At 39.6% G+C, this 15,876-nt stretch overlaps 1 protein-coding gene across 4 annotated transcripts in view; it reads left to right on the forward strand.

The window, feature by feature from the left end:
• The first annotated feature begins 8,380 nt into the window (after window positions 1-8,380).
• IPO8 (importin 8) overlaps window positions 8,381-15,876 on the forward strand; it is a 70,832-nt gene continuing 63,336 nt past the window's right edge. The window contains exons 1-2 of one of the 4 annotated variants that reach the window (XM_032646058.1): window positions 8,381-8,690; window positions 14,249-14,330. In XM_032646058.1, the coding sequence (XP_032501949.1) occupies window positions 8,607-8,690; window positions 14,249-14,330 (166 nt within the window). In that variant the 5' untranslated portion in view covers window positions 8,381-8,606. The remainder of the gene's footprint in view (window positions 8,691-14,248; window positions 14,331-15,876) is intronic. The other 3 variants (XM_032646059.1, XM_032646061.1, XM_032646060.1) reach the window with 3 other exon arrangements.

The raw sequence follows: 15,876 nt of genomic DNA on the forward strand, positions 1-15,876 counted from the left end.
TTTGTCAGTTAGGGATATTAGTATTCCAGTTAAATAAATTAGTTCATGGCTTTTATGTCCAGAACACAAAATGAAAAGTATGCAGGAAAGCAGAAATATGATTGAATGCTTGAGGGGAAAACTTGAAGTTTAAGAACAGTTGTTGATCAAGTTCAATGAGGCCTTCCTCAGTCTTTTTTAGCCACTGTTTTCTGCTGCATTAGGGTCTTCAGCTTAGTCTTTTGTCCTGCACATGATCGACATTTATTGAAAAAATATTGTGAATGACTCTTTGTATTTTTTTTTAAATTATGCTTTATTATTTGACCTACATGCTATTTATGATTGTATTGATTAATTTTAAATTATTTTTTTTTAAAACCCCACAGTTTATTTATTTATTTTTCTGGCTGTGTTGGGTCTTCGTTTCTCTGCGAGGGCTTTCTCTAGTTGTGGCAAGCGGGGGCCACTCCTCATCGCGGTGCGCAGGCCTCTCACTATCGTGGCCTGTCTTGTTGTGGAGCACAGGCTCCAGACGCGCAGGCTCAGTAGTTGTGGCTCACGGGCACAGTTGCTCCCGCAGCATGTGGGATCTTCCCAGACCAGGGCTCGAACCCGTGTCCCCTGCATTAGCAGGCAGATTCTCAACCACTGCGCCACCAGGGAAGCCTGACTCTTTGTATTTTTTAAGGTAAGTGTCCAACAGGAAGAGATTCATTAACTAGGGTATCCCTTCATGATAATACTCATGTTTTAGGAGAGCATTTTAAATGAAATACTATTTCTCTAAGTGTAAAGACAATAAACTAGAAAATTATTCTTAGACTTAAGGAATGAATGGACAAGATCTTTCATTCTGAAGCAGTGTAACTTTTGAAGACACAGTTCTTCTGGAAGCTTTTAGTAAAAGTCCAGATGTCTTTACAGAAAGATGTACACATGCAGATTTTAGATACCTTTGCAAGAGATGTAATGGGGATCCATAGATAAGTAAAGCACATTTAGGGACCTTGTATAAGGAACTTATATTTTACTGAGAGGATCTTGTTGTAGGTATGACTGAAGTGGAAAAGCATTCCATAAAATTACTATGTATCTCTGAATATATAGATTCTTAGTTGTCTTACGGGAGGTGGAGATAGGGGAGATAAAGTAAGTTTTTCTATTTTCTATAGATAGATTTTCTATAAATTCACCTCTGAGTTTCCTTTCACTTTAAATCTTTTAGTTTTTTTTTTTTTTTTTTTTTTTTTTTTTCCCCCCGCAGTTCGCGGGCCTCTCACTGTTGTGGCCTCTGCCGTTGCGGAGCAACAGGATCCGGACGCGCAGGCTCAGCGGCCGTGGCTCACGGGCCCAGCCGCTCCGCGGCATGTGGGATCTTCCCGGACCGGGGCACGAACCCGTGTCCCCTGCATCGGCAGGCGGACTCTCAACCACTGCGCCACCAGGGAAGCCCCAATCTTTTAGTCTTTTGTTAAATGAATTCTCCCTTAAGAATTGTGAACAACTGACCCTTACCTCCTCTAAAGTTATTTAGTGAGTAAATGCAGGTATTTAAAGCAGGAAATATTTTTGAGAGGTTGGCTCACTTGCCTCCCATACCAAGTATCTTGTCAACCATTCCATTTTTAAATTGAAACTCTCTGAACTCCATAATAGCTACAATTTTACAGTGCTTTGACATCACATACTGTGTTTTTATACTTCAGTCTTCCCTGTTTGCAAAGTTTTATTCCTTTATTGACTGATGTTCTGTTGTGATCCTTGTGATAACTAGGATGATATTTTATGTATTTTACAAGGCATAAAGTATTTTATATGCCAGATAATTTTTGGCATATAGACGTTAAAGTTTTTCCATATGAATTCCACTCTGCTCCCACGCCAAACACTTTATTTTGATGAAAAAATTTTGAGTTGTCTCTCCAGGTCCTCCACTTGCTAATGTTATCTCAGGGGTATTCTTAATTGCCACTTGAATGATTAGGCTGATATCTTTGTCCTCATTTTTCAGCTTTTGGGCAAGTGTTGACAAACGTAGGTACAGCTCACTTGCTACCAGTGCAAGACTCTGAATGCCAGATGATAAAATATTGTTACCCATTATCAATATCAAGAGGCCTTAGGCTCACTAATTGTAAGTTTCTTAAGCATTATTCTTTTATTCATTTTATTTCAAGGGCCTTATATGTTGAAATAAATTATTAATTTAGGTGGGTTTTAATTTACCATAAAACCCAAATAGGTGGGTTATCTGATTTGTACCTGGCTCAGGGGCTACAAAGATCAATGTTCAGACACATCAAGTATATCAGTTTTATCCATTTTATCCATTTCATCTGCTGAGAGCAAATCTCTTGAGTTATTTCTCTGATTTCTATCACACTTCTGTTTTTTTTTCTGTTCTATATCTGGAAATCTTACTATTCAGAAGCTAAACCTCCTTGGACAAGTTATTTAATCTCATATTTTCTCTTGTTTCTAAGTTTCACTTTCTGGAAGATTTCCTTGATTTTGTTTTCTGACCTTTTTACAGAGTTTTAAATTTTTGCTGCGTTTAAAATTTATAAGTACACATCTGTTATCTTGAATGTTCCTTACATGTGTATTCCATTCTTGTTTTGTGATTGCACTATTGTCTAAGGATAGTTGGTTTTCTTAAAGTTTTCTTCCCTCTGTAGTCTATTTCTGCACTTCGTTTGTCCTAGTCTCATATCTGTATTGTTACATTTGCTCAGAATCTTGTGATTATTTGTTGACTGTTGATATTTAAGAATGTGGCACCTAAATATGATTGGAAGCTTTGAATGCAGAGGTGGGGCTTGTTGATCTTGGGGTTTGTAGTAGCATGATTTTTGTGGGGGAGAACACCAATGTGGAAGTAGGGAGGAGCTTTCTAAGTGGGGCACAAAACCCAGAAGCCGTAAAAGATGGATAAACTTGACACATAGAATTTATTCCCCTAAAACTTGTTAGGGGAAATAATGTCAAAAGACAAATACTGCCTGCAGTGGGAGAAAATCGAAAAAGATGGCCCAAAAAAGGAGCCACGGAAGTGAAGAGACAGTTCATATGCGCTTACAAAAAAAAAAAAAAAAAAAACAGTAAGCATATGTAAAGTGCGTATTTTGGCAAGCATGTGGGAAAAGGGGCACTCATAGTGTAGATGGTAATAAAATTGGTACTTTTTGGAGAAAGTATATGCTTTCTAACCCAGAAATTCCACTGCTAGGGAATTTACAAGTAGTTTTGGAATTATGCCAAGGTACATGCATAGAGATACTGTGTATAGCATTAATTATAACAGCAAGAACTGGAGAAACAACCTAGATGCCCATCAGTAGGAAATTGGTTAAGTCAGAAGAGAAGAATATAGATCAGTGTGTGCAAAATGTCATTTATGTAAAAATTCCTAAAGTGATTACTTGAATTATTTTTTTTTCCTGGTAGTATGTACAAAACTTGATAGTGTTGGCTTTAAGGAAAAGGGGTTGTAGTAGGTATTTTTCATTCTGCATATTACTATAGAACTTTAAATGTACATATTGCTTTTTGTTAAAAATTTTAAAGATAAAATGGTAGATTGCTATGGTACTTAACCCTGCTTTGTCTTTCCTTGGCTAGAGCTTGAGGGTCTGCTTTAATTATCATTAAGCCCGGGATAACACATGGAAGAGTTACCGTAAAAACCTTTCACCTTTCACTAATATTGGCATTTCACTTCATAATTTACAGAGTACTCTCATTTGTGTAATCTTATTTGATCTTCACAGTGGTCCTGGTGAGGTAGATGCTTTTCTAGGGGATAAGAAAATTGGGACTCTTGGAGATTGACTTTCTAAGACCACTAGCAGTAGTGCCTGAGCCAGGCTTTGAGTCCAAATACAAGCGCGGCCTTTCTTACCGTACTCGTTGCTCTTCTTTAGTTCTCAGGTGTGGTTGCCTTCACCGTATTTTCCATTGCTGTTTTGCACACTGATGTTTTAGATGTACTACTCAGCTTTACTAGAGCAGAATAAACACTGTGAACTGCATAAACTGGACCCAGTTAAGGCTGTCATAAGTTATCATTTCTTGTATGTCCTGAATTTGAACAGGATGACTCCTTTTCCAATGTGAAATGGGGGAAGCCTGAGGAAATGAAGGAACAGAACATTTTGAGGAAAAAACTGATTTGAAAGTACATATTTCATTTTCAGTCTTAGTTAATACCACTCTTTTAGCTTCTATGCCTCCCGCCCACTACTACCATTTTAGTTTCTTGGAGATGGAAGTTTCTGGCTTCTGATCAGAAACTTCCTAACCCCCTATTACTTTAGCTTATATATACTGATTTTTTGTTTTTAAAAAATTCTTTGAGAGGTCTGTCATTCTTCTAGAAAATTCTACTCAGGGCTTTTGGTTACATGTGACAGTTTAAAGGAGATTACCATACCGTTGACTTTATTATACTAACAAAATACTCAAGACCTTACATTTATTAGATGTATGTACGTACTCTTGCCTGTTTTTCAGGTGCTATGATGTAGAGCTCTGCCAATATAGACCCTTTTGAAGTAGAGGCATTTAATCAAAATTAACGTACTGTATTCACTTACAGATCATTTAAATGGTTTAAGAGATATATCATTAAACTTACAGGTAGAGACTTTTGTGCATTGGGTTTTAACTCCCATTTTGTCTTTACCGTATGGACTAGATTCAAGCCTGCTAACACAGACCAGCAGTTGAGCTGCTGCCAACAGATGGGGAGGACAACTGTGTGATATTCCGTTTAGATGACTGAAATGTTAAATCTCAAAAAAGGCCACAGTGGCAGTGCTTGGAGTGAAAATTGCTTTCTGTAATTTGAGCTGTAATCATGCCAGTTATCCTCTGTGCTATATTTCTAGGATAATGTCATCCATTTCTATGGTGTCAACTAACCTATATACACAGATGACTCACAGTTCTCTAACTCCATCCCTTTCTCCTTCCTCTAACCCCCTGCCATAGCTTCCTCCTTCTCACCAAGCTTTTCTGTGAGAGCCAGAAGTCAGTTTCTGATCGTCACTGGAAATCTCCACTTGTATAACCCATAAGCACTTCGAGTTCAACATGTCCAAAGACAAACTCATCTTCCCTCCAAAATATAATACTCCTTCCGTTTTCCCATAGGTCATCAAAGCCTGATACTCTAGAATCATTTTTGACTTCCCTTTGCTACTTTGTGTATCAGTCACAAATTTCTGATGCTTCAGCCTGCGACATGTCTCATATCTGTCCTACCTTCTTTATTCCTACTGTGCATATCCTGTTTCAGACCCCTTATCTCTCTCACATTCATTCATTTATTCACTACTTATTAATTGCTTAATATGTGTCAGGCATAGTGTGAGACTGTCTCACTATGTCTCATTTATCAAAGGTTGAATAAGGTCTCTCTCCTTAATAAAATACAATCATAATAGTTAATATTGAGCATGTACCATGGGCAATGTATTTATATCATTTAGTCTTCACAGTAGCTTTTGGAAGCAGATGAGGAAACAGGCACAGAGAGGTAAGCCGTATGCAAACCATGATACTACAACAAGACAATACAGCTCGCTCAAATTCTACCTTAAACAAGGTGAATGTGTTAATAAATACAGACATCCTCTCGTATTGTGCATAGTAGTAAAAAAAAAAAGGGACTCATAAACAACGAGCCGTTTCTAAGTTAAAGATATAGTTTAGGGAAAGCAACTTTAAAACACTTGCAAAGAAATCTGAGAGCAGAATCAGTTGCTTGGTTTTTTTTGTTTGTTTTTCTGTTGTCTCAGACATCACTAATTTGACAACATTATTTTTGAGTAACTTGTCTTCACTGAGTCTTTTCAAAGCATACAAAGTTTTCATGGGAACATCATCTCTTTCTTAAATTATATATTTTGTAAGTTAAAGTTTATTTTTTGAGATAATTGTAGATTCTCATGTAGTTGTAAGAAATAATACAGATGGGTCCTGTGTACCCGTATCCAATTTCCTTCAATGGTAACATCTTGCAAAACTACATGTATCTATATATCTATATCTATATCTATATCTATGTTACAGTGTCAGATACCAGAGAGAGGTTTTAAGATAACTAAAACTGTCTCTTGCATAGATCAAATGTATATACCTTAGATACCAACTAAGGGATTCGTGTTCATTTTTTGTTGGCAGTTTCAGTGGGGGAAATGAAGGCAGAAGCCTAGGAATAGCTGACTGAAGCACAAATAGGAAGTAAGGAAGTAGAGACAAGGAATGAAGACCCTTCCTTGGAAAAGAATGAACGTTAGTTAGAGAGCATTACTGAAAAAGATTGTTTTTTAACTGAGGGAAATATTTTTAGGCTGAGGTTGAATCAGTGGAGAAAAAGGTTGAAAATATAGGAAAGAGTTTTACAAATTGTCAACCATAAGTGTGTAATAAGACTCAAAATTTATTTTAATGAATAATATATAGAATAGAGATTTATGGAGCAAGGTCCCAGAGGAAATGGGAGAAGATTGGGTTCAGATTGGAGGCAAGGAGGTAAAGAGGGGTAAACAGATTAATTTGTGTTTGAGTGATTTGAGCCTAGTGGTTTTGTTCATCTTTGCAGAGCTCTGTGGAAAGAGGTAGGGAGTTTGAGAAGAGTATTGAGGGTGGGAACAGTTGCTGAGATGCTGAAGGTGGTGCTGAGCAAAGGAAAGGAATAGGATTGTTGAGCCTAAGGAAAGAACACATTTGTAGTGGTGTCGGTTTGCACAGTGGGTCAAGGGTAGACTTGAGAAGTTAAATTGGGAGTTTATTAGCAGAGAAGGATGTGTAGTCATGAATGGATAGACTAAGGAAGGGCTGAAAAGTGACTGAGTTGGAAAACCGTTTTAGAGTTATTGAGGGAGACAGAGATGGAAGAGAAGGTCCTAAATTGAAAAGAGGATATTGGAGTTAAGATTTTAGAGGTCAAGGCATTTTAGATTCATGTGGTCCAAAAGAGTGGGATAAGGAAATAGTGTGAAGATGAAAGGCACTATGATTCATAAAAATTTGGAGTGCTAAGGAGTTTGTATTTTATCTTGAAGTTGATGGGAAATCATCAAGGAAGGGACATGACAGTATTAACCTTTAAGAAACACTACTCTGATGGAAATGTAGAGAATGGGAAAAACTGGAAGCAACCAGATACATATTGCTAGGCACTTTTGCACCCAGCTGAAGGGCGTGGTCCCATTTACAGCCCCTGTAGAGGGGAGAGCTTTCAGGCAGCTAAGTTTTCCACCACAAAGTTTCTGCCCTCTTGATTGAACCCAGTTAGCTGAACCAATCTGTCTTAATTACGTGCTCCAGGAAAGATCACACCCCTTCAGATGTATTTTGCCCACAGTCATCTTCTTTACAAATGTAATTAAACTCTCTTTTTCTGGGTTAACCTCAGGAACAACTAGCTCCTTAATATTTTTATGCCATTGAAAATTTGGGGCCAGATACGGCCACAGTGGGTGGAGACAGTATACCTTTTCTTGCATTTCACTACTTTTCTGAGAAGATCTGGAAGTATTTCAGAAACCCTCAGGCATAGAGTTAGTTTCTCTGATCTGGGACAGTTACTTTCTAAGTATATTTTTTCTGTTTACATTTGTCTCTTCTATCACATTGTAAGTTCCTTCATAGTAACCTGCATTGAATTCATTTTGTTATAATGTGGTGCCTAAGTATCGTAGTACTCTGGCCCAAAAATACATGTTTAAAAAACGCTCAGTGAGGGACTTCCCTGGCGGTGCAGTGGTTAAGAATCCGCATGCCAATGCAGGGGACACAGGTTCGAGCCCTGGTCCGGGAGGATCCCACAGGCCATGGAGCAACTAAGCCCCCAGCGCCACAACTAATGAGCCTGAGCTCTAGAGCCCGCGTGCCTAGAGCCCACCCAACGCAGCCAAAAATAAATAAGAAAAAAACAAAAAAACCCGTTCAGTGAATGAATGAGTGAATGAATGAATGATGGCTCCCACAGACTGAGGGAGCCTTGTTCTCCTGTGGGCTAGATGATCTCAAGGTCCCAACAAGTCTGCCCTGAAACAGGCTCAGTTGTAATGCCCAAAGAGTGCTCAGACTAACAAAAAGTGCCACGCCATCCATATATGCTTAATTTGGATGTAGCTGTAAAGAGACCTAGCTAGCTTGTTTCCGGATCTCCGAAGCGGCGGTAGGCTCTTTTCCGTATGGTAGCAAGACTGCCGCCTACCGGAGCCAGTGAAACCGGTTTCCCTCCGGGAAAGAAGCCGAGACTACTTTCCGTACAGTAGCATGGTGGCCGCTAGCGGGGGCGGCCATAGCATCACGCCCGGGGGGAAGAGGCCGCCGTAAAGGAGGCGCCGCTTCCTCTTCTTACTTCTCCCGCCTCCCACCGGCTGTCGTAAAAGGGTGAATGGAGAGCGAGTTGTTGGGGGTAGAAAGGGAGGACAGGGGGCGCGGAGTCAGAGTGGCGCAGCAAGTGGCTGCAGGTGGCGACGGTGGCGGGGGGTGGGGAGTGAGGTAGTGCAAGGGTCGCGGAGGAGGAGGCTGAGAGGGTCAAAAGAAAAACTAAAGCTGCAGTCTGGCCTACTGGCCCGGGGGCCCCCGAGCCCCCGCCCGGGGAGATGGACCTCAACCGGATCATCCAGGCGCTGAAAGGCACCATCGACCCGAAGCTGCGGATCGCAGCTGAGAATGAACTCAACCAGGTAAGGAGCAGGCCTGCGGAGCCCCCCGCCGGCTCGCCGGACTCTCCCTCCTCGGCGCCCCTGATCTCCACCCCCACCCGGGCCCCGGGCCCCAGACCCCGACGCGTCTCTCGGCCGGTTCCACCCTCGCCCCAGCCCCCGCCCCGGGGTCCAGTGGCGCCGCACTCTCCGGATCTTTTCTCAACGGCTCACGCACCTGTTGGCCACCTTTGCATCTTTTCATGTCGTTTTCCTTCCCCAGTGCAGTTTGTTCAGCCTGCCTGGTCCGCAAAAAGAAGCTTTAGCAAGCTTTGCTAGTGTTTTCGGGATGTGATTTCTTTTCCTTAAGTACGCTGACTTGGTGGGAAAATTCACTTAAAATTCAAATCTGAGTTCAGCTTTTCTGCAGACCCAGCTCTTTTTAGGTGTTGCTGTGGGAAACCCTGCCCATCGCCTGCTTCTGTGGGGTTGGCAGGACCGTTTAGACACTGATTGGCAGTTTTGTTGGAGCGTTGGAGAAATGCTGTCGGGAGAGTGCTCTGGGAAGAACAGGCAATTTTTATGGTGTTAGTGCTTTGCGGAAGACTCGCCGAGTAGTAAGTGTAGGGATTTCTTATAAACGGTAAAATGTGTGAGACTTTCTTTCATTCCCCATTCTCTATTCTTACTAACTAGCCTTGACCATGTTCCAGCGATACTACCGACATTAACAAATTTAATGATCCCAAACTCTAGCTTGTATTTTACTCCTCACCTGTAAGAATGAATCAGAGACCTCTCACTAAAAAGTACGAATTAAGGTCCACCCCCGGGATAGATTGACAGCTGTGTGAGGTTGCAGTAATCCTTAAAATGTAAAAGAATATACCTAAATTAGTGGTTCTCAAAGTGTTGCCCAGGATGAGCAACATCAACATCGTTTGGGAACTTGTTAGAAATGCAAATTATGGGGCTTCACTCTAGACTTAAAGAATTAGAAACTCTGGGGATGGGGCCCAGTTATGTTTTAATTAGCTAGCTAGGTGATTCTGTGCTTCCTAAAGTGTGAGAACGACTGTCCTAAGTAAATGTTTCTGTAGGAGTTCACTTAGGTTTTCCCTGGTTGGAGTTGACTTTAAAGTGCAAATATCCATTGTGAATCTCTGAAAGGGATTATTTTAATGGGAAATCTGGGTGGAGTAAGTGTGAATCCAGGATTTCCAAGAGATAAGAGGGAGAGTGAAAACACTGACTCTGGATGGAAGGTTGAGTTGAACTGAAGCCCAAAGGGAATGCATTGGTGCTTCAAAGAGAAAAGGATTCTCACTTAGAATAGGGGAAAATTAAAGTCAGTACCTGTCCCAGGCTTTGCAGAGTAAAAGTACTATATGTTGCTTGGCTAGAAGAGTAGTAATCCAGGCATTGGTTAGGAGGAACAAAGCAAGAGCTGAACTTGCAATCTACCAGTATGAACAGGGGAGTTAGCCTCTTTCTCTTCACAATGAGGCCAGATGTTATACTGGTAGTGTTGACAGGGATTATGTCTTTGCTATCATGTTGTACTACCCTGCCTCTGTTAGCCTACCCTTGCTTTGTTTCTGAGTCATCAGTATGTAAGTGCAGTTGAATTTATAGAAGTGGAAAAGGTAGGTAGGAAAGCCTACAGAACTGCAAGAGACATTTAGGATCCAATTCTACCCTTTTCTTCGTGGTATTTCAATCCAAATCCATTCCAACCTCACTCTGCCCTGCCCCATATCCACCCAACTAGTCACAGACCACAATTTCCTCTGTAACTTCTAAAAGTAGCTTATTGCTATGTCACTCATTTAACATTTATATTTAGTATAATGCTTTGGATTGTAATATGCTCTAAGTATTTTTTTGAATTGTAAGTAGAAGACCAAAGTATAATGTCATATAACCTTTTAATAAAACATGGTTTTAATGTCGGATTTTGTATGTTTATCCTTTACCACCACTGTAACCTCCTTTTTTGTTGAATAAACAGGTGGGGAATCTACCATAAATGATTACGGTCCAGCTCATTTAATATTTTAGTCTAGGTCCCCCCACGATAAATATTCTCTGCATAGGAAATAGGGGCAGTTTCTACAGTGTACTGATTGATTTGTCAGTTGCCATTTAGAAGAGTAGGCCGTTTCAAAACATAATGGCCTGTGTTCCAAAGGGTAAATTCTTTTGCACCTAGATTTTTTTTTTGCGGTACGCGGGCCTCTCACTGCTGTGGCCTCTACCGTTGTGGGAGCACAGGCTCCGGACGCGCAGCCTCAGCGACCATGGCTCACGGGCCCAAGTGCTCCGTGACATGTGGGATCTTCCCGGACCGGGGCACTAACCCGTGTCCCCTGCATCGGCAGGTGGACTCTCAACCACTGCGCCACCAGGGAAGCCCCCAAGGATAAATTCTTATTTGGAACTATATTTTTCTGTAGCCAACATCTTTCTGTTACCAGTGACTGGCTCCTTGACTGCTATATCCAATATTGTTTCTCTGGAAAAATGTGTTTTCAGTTTTATTGGAGGATATTAAGAATGGATCCTGTACACATTCATCACTGTCTTTAAACCCAGCAGTCCCTTTAGCAGCAGCATAGGGAAGTAGGAATGGGTAGATATCTTTTTCTGGTAACTCATCCAGAAAGATGTCTTCTTTTAGTAAATCATGGCCTCAAAAGGGAAATCAAGATATTTACTTTCATTGCCACACTTTGGAATCTCTCCTTTTCCATGCATCTGTATGTATCATTTTTATTGCCCTTTAAGAGAGTTTGCTTCTGTGAATAACATATTTATTGGGTTATTTGCAGGCACTACTACAAGACTCTGCTCTCACGGACCTTACCTTCTAGTGGGGGATACAGAAAAGTAAATAATACAATTTTAGGTTATAAGTGCTATAGAGAGTAAAGCCCTAGAGAGAGTGTTGGAATGTATAAGTAGGGTGATCAGTCTCTGAAGAATGGCATTGAGCAGAGACCTAGATATTGTGAAGAAGTGAACCAGATGAACTGGGAGAGGAAGAAAGGGAAGAGCAAATTCAGTAAAGGCCTTCAACTTGATGTGTTGGAGGACTGGAAAAGTTAATGTTGAGAGAGCAACGAGGCAGAGTGGGAAAACATCAGGTTTTGCTTTAAATGAATTCTCATAAAATGCAGAATTTAGCTAAGCAAGGAAACTTTATTTTCAGAAAACTTAACAGGTATGAACCAAAATCCTCAAGAAATCATTGAGAGATAGTATTATTATCTTTTAGAAACTTGAAGCCCAGGGTAGAAAAAGAAATTGGATAAATATTTGTAAGGAAAGTAGTATGAGAATATATCTGAATTTACCACTGAATGTTTTAGCTGGTCAAATTAATGTTGATTGAATCAAGGCTGAAAGAAGACAAAAAGTTGCAGAAGTTCTCTGAAATGTCAAACAGTTGCAAAAAGAGGAGTTCCAAAATGTGTACAGTGGCAACAGTGTTGAAATAAAGTCTCCACTATAACTACTTCCAAATAAGTAGTATTAATCTAAGTGTAAAGGTTTTGTACTTATGTATAATAAGTAAACTATGTAGATTAGAACTAAACAATATATATGTTTCAATCATTGATTCACTACAGGATCTTACAGTATCTCAAAAGTTATAAATGTGAGTTATTTCACAAGAATATAAATGTAGAAGGTGAGACTGAGCTAAATCTGTTTTAATTTTGACTCCTGTAAACTGCTATTAAAAGAAATCTGTTTTCTTAAAAACTACTTTAAATTTCTGGTGGTTTCAATTTACTTTATATACAACAGATTTAAGATTTTGAGGTTTATACAGGATGAAAGGAAGAGCAATTATAAGATAATTTAAAATTTTACTGAAGGATATGGAAAGACTTAGAAAGCATAATGTTCCTGGTTGGAAAGAAGCAATGTTTAAAGATGCCACTTTTCTCCAAATTTTTGGTCAAACATTTATCTTTTTTTTTTTCATATGTATTTATTTGGTTGCACTGGGTCTTAGGTGTGGCAGGCGGGCTCCTTAGTTGCGGCACACAGGCTCCTTAGTTGTGGCATGTGAACTCTTAGTTGCGACATGCATGTGGGATCTAATTCTCTGACCAGGGATCGAACCCCGGCCCCCTGCATTGGGAGCGTGGAGTCTTAACCACTGTGCCACCAGGGAAGTCCCTGAACATTTATCTTAATAAATGCTATTACATATAATAGGAAAGGTGATAAATTTAAAAAATGGAGTGGTATGCACAAACCTAGTGGTGTACTGAAAGGGATGCACCATAGATCCAGGCTCCTGGGAGGAGGTAAGCAGAAACGACTCTGCGTCATGGTCTGGCTTTAGCCTCACTGAGTATGAGTCTTTTCTGGGAATGTCAGTGGGCAAGGCCAAGTGTAAGCTCTGGGAATGTGGCAGGCCTGTACTAGACAGGTACTAGGTCCAGGTACTAGACATCTGGAGGGTATATGATCAGAAGGAATAGGCTGCTCTCTCTCTCTTTTTTTTTTTTTTTGCTTCTAAAGTTACCATGGCCAAACTCAGGAATAGGTCAAAGTAGAACATGTCTATGGGGAGAAATGGCCCAGGCAGCAGGCAGTTCATCAGCACAGGCTCACTTGGGCATTGTTAAATTTAAAAGATGCTCTGGCAGGGAAGAGATATGGGAACATATGTATATGTATAACTGATTCACTTTGTTATAAAGCAGAAACTAACACACCATTGTAAAGCAATTATACTCCAATAAAGATGTAAAAACAAACAAACAAACAAAAAGATGGCTAGAACATAATCAGTACTCAATAAAATTTGTTGAACAGATTAAAAAAAAAAAAGATGCTCTGGCAACAGAGAGCAGCTGGTGACGACAGCTCTCAACACTGTCTTGTGAAGCACACTGTTCCAGTCTGGACTGGTTCCTCTCTATAGCTCATGCACAGCCATTGTCCGTTTTCTGTGTTGGATCTCTTGTTTTCTGTAGCCCATGTTTTCCTGTTTGTCAAAAATACCGTAAACAAAATTGAAGCACAAATAAGCTGTAAACAAACACTTGCAATGTATAAGTCAAATAAAAATTTGAGATTAAATTCATAAAATAGCTCCTAGAATTTATTAAGAATAAAACAAATATTCCATTTACAAAAGGGTGAGGGGATAAAGGAATTTGTAGAAGAAAACAAATAGCCAACAAACAGGAAAAAAAGAATAAATGTAATTTAAAATATGAATAAGGTTTAAAAGTTTAAAAGTTTTGAAGGACTGATAATGCTAATCCCTATATTAGATAGATGAACACACATATCCTACTCTTGGGAGTGTAAATTGCTACACCCTTTCCAGAGAGCATTTTGACAATATATGTCCAAAAAGCATAAAATTGTTCTTACTCATTTATTCATCAACTTATTCTAAGTAAATTTTTCTGACTTGGAGTATTTTAGTAATCTTCATTTGGCTTTGTAGAGTTTCTCTCACTTTAAAAGTTTTTCTTTTATTTGGACAGTAATGTATTCAGAAACAGGTGCTAACAGTTATTCATTTATATTGCCCTATTTTTTTATAAAATATTTCTTTGTAATTTCAGTCTTACAAGATTATCAATTTTGCCCCCAGTTTACTTCGGATTATAGTCTCTGACCATGTGGAATTCCCAGTACGCCAGGCAGGTGAGTTGGTTTTTTTTTTAATCCTTTATAAATTTATTTATGCGTAAAAGTAGGACTAGTGTTTTATTTCATTTCTAAATATCTGCTTTCTTTGAAAACATAGGAAACACACATGAAGTATTTCTAATGGCTTAAAATCTCACTCTCTTTTTCCCTGGAAATTTAGAGGTCCATACTGAGCTCTTAAATCTACCATAGCTTTTTCTTTCCTCTTCTCCCTTCTCCCTCTAGCTACAGTTCCTTTTCTCTGTAACCTTGCCATTTTTCCCTCTTAGCTTTCCCAGTTTTAATAGCTTTATCTCCCTAATTTTTAATGATTCCTGGTGGCCTTGCCTTTGGGCCCATAGATTAAGACCATGAATTTGTATATATTAATTTGGTTCCATTCATGCATCAGATCGTGGAGATAAGGTTTGCACAGGTGTTCTTAACCACATGATTGGGGAGCAGGACTTTTGTTATAAACATGAAACTTACTTTTGAGTCTGTGGGATCTTAGGGTAGTTCCTTGATGTGTATTATTATTCTTTTTGCTTTTTTAATGAACTGGTAGTTAGAACCCAGAAGGTTAAAAAATGGGGAAAGGGCTTCCCTGGTGGCACAGTGGTTAAGAGCCCGCCTGCAAATGCAGGGGACACAGGTTCGTGCCCCGGTCCGGGAAGATCCCACATGCCATGGAGCAGCTAGGCCCATGAGCCATGGAGCGGCTAGGCCCGTGAGCCATGGCCACTGAGCCTGTGCGTCCGGAGCCTGTGCTCCACAACGGGAGAGGCCACAACAGTGAGAGGCCCACTTACCGCAAAAAAAAAAAAAAAAAAAAAAAAAAAAAAAAAAATGGGGAAAGTCTTAGAGTGTAATGAGTCCTGGAAAGAGAATAATTTCATGATAAAAGGGGTAAAATGATAATACCTAGTTTAAAAATATGTAATTGAAGAGACTTAAAGAATTATGTAAGTGATATGTACTAATAAATAATTTAGGCAATATAGAAAAATAGAAACAAAAATGTAGAAAAAAATTACCTGACATTCATCACTCAGAAATGACCATCACTAACATTGGGTGAACGTTAGTCTTTGCATGTGTTCAGGTAGAAGGATAGATGAACGATATAGAAATGGGATTATACTATACATACTGATAAAAGTATTTAGTTTTACTTGAACATAACAGAATAAAAATATAGGGAATCATTAAGTTTTGGAGAAATATGATTTTCTAAATGATCCATTTGTGGTTAAGAAAAACCTATGGAAAAGCATTCACAGTGGAATTATTTTTTACTTTAATAAGGTTTGTAAGACTTCTGTGTAAGTTTTTTGAAACCACAATTCTCAATTTAATCTTTGTTTTATAAAATAGGGCTTTTTTTTTTTTTTTTTTTTTTTTTTTTTGTGGTACGCGGGCCTCTCACTGTTGTGGCCTCTCCCGTTGCGGAGCACAGGCTCCGGACGCGCAGGCTCAGCGGCCATGGCTCACGGGCCCAGCCGCTCCGCGGCATGTGGGATCTTCCTGGACCGGGGCACAAACCTGTGTCCCCTGCATC

The sequence above is a fragment of the Phocoena sinus genome, chromosome 10, assembly GCF_008692025.1.
Source record: "Phocoena sinus isolate mPhoSin1 chromosome 10, mPhoSin1.pri, whole genome shotgun sequence".
NCBI classification, from domain to species: Eukaryota; Metazoa; Chordata; class Mammalia; order Artiodactyla; family Phocoenidae; genus Phocoena; species Phocoena sinus.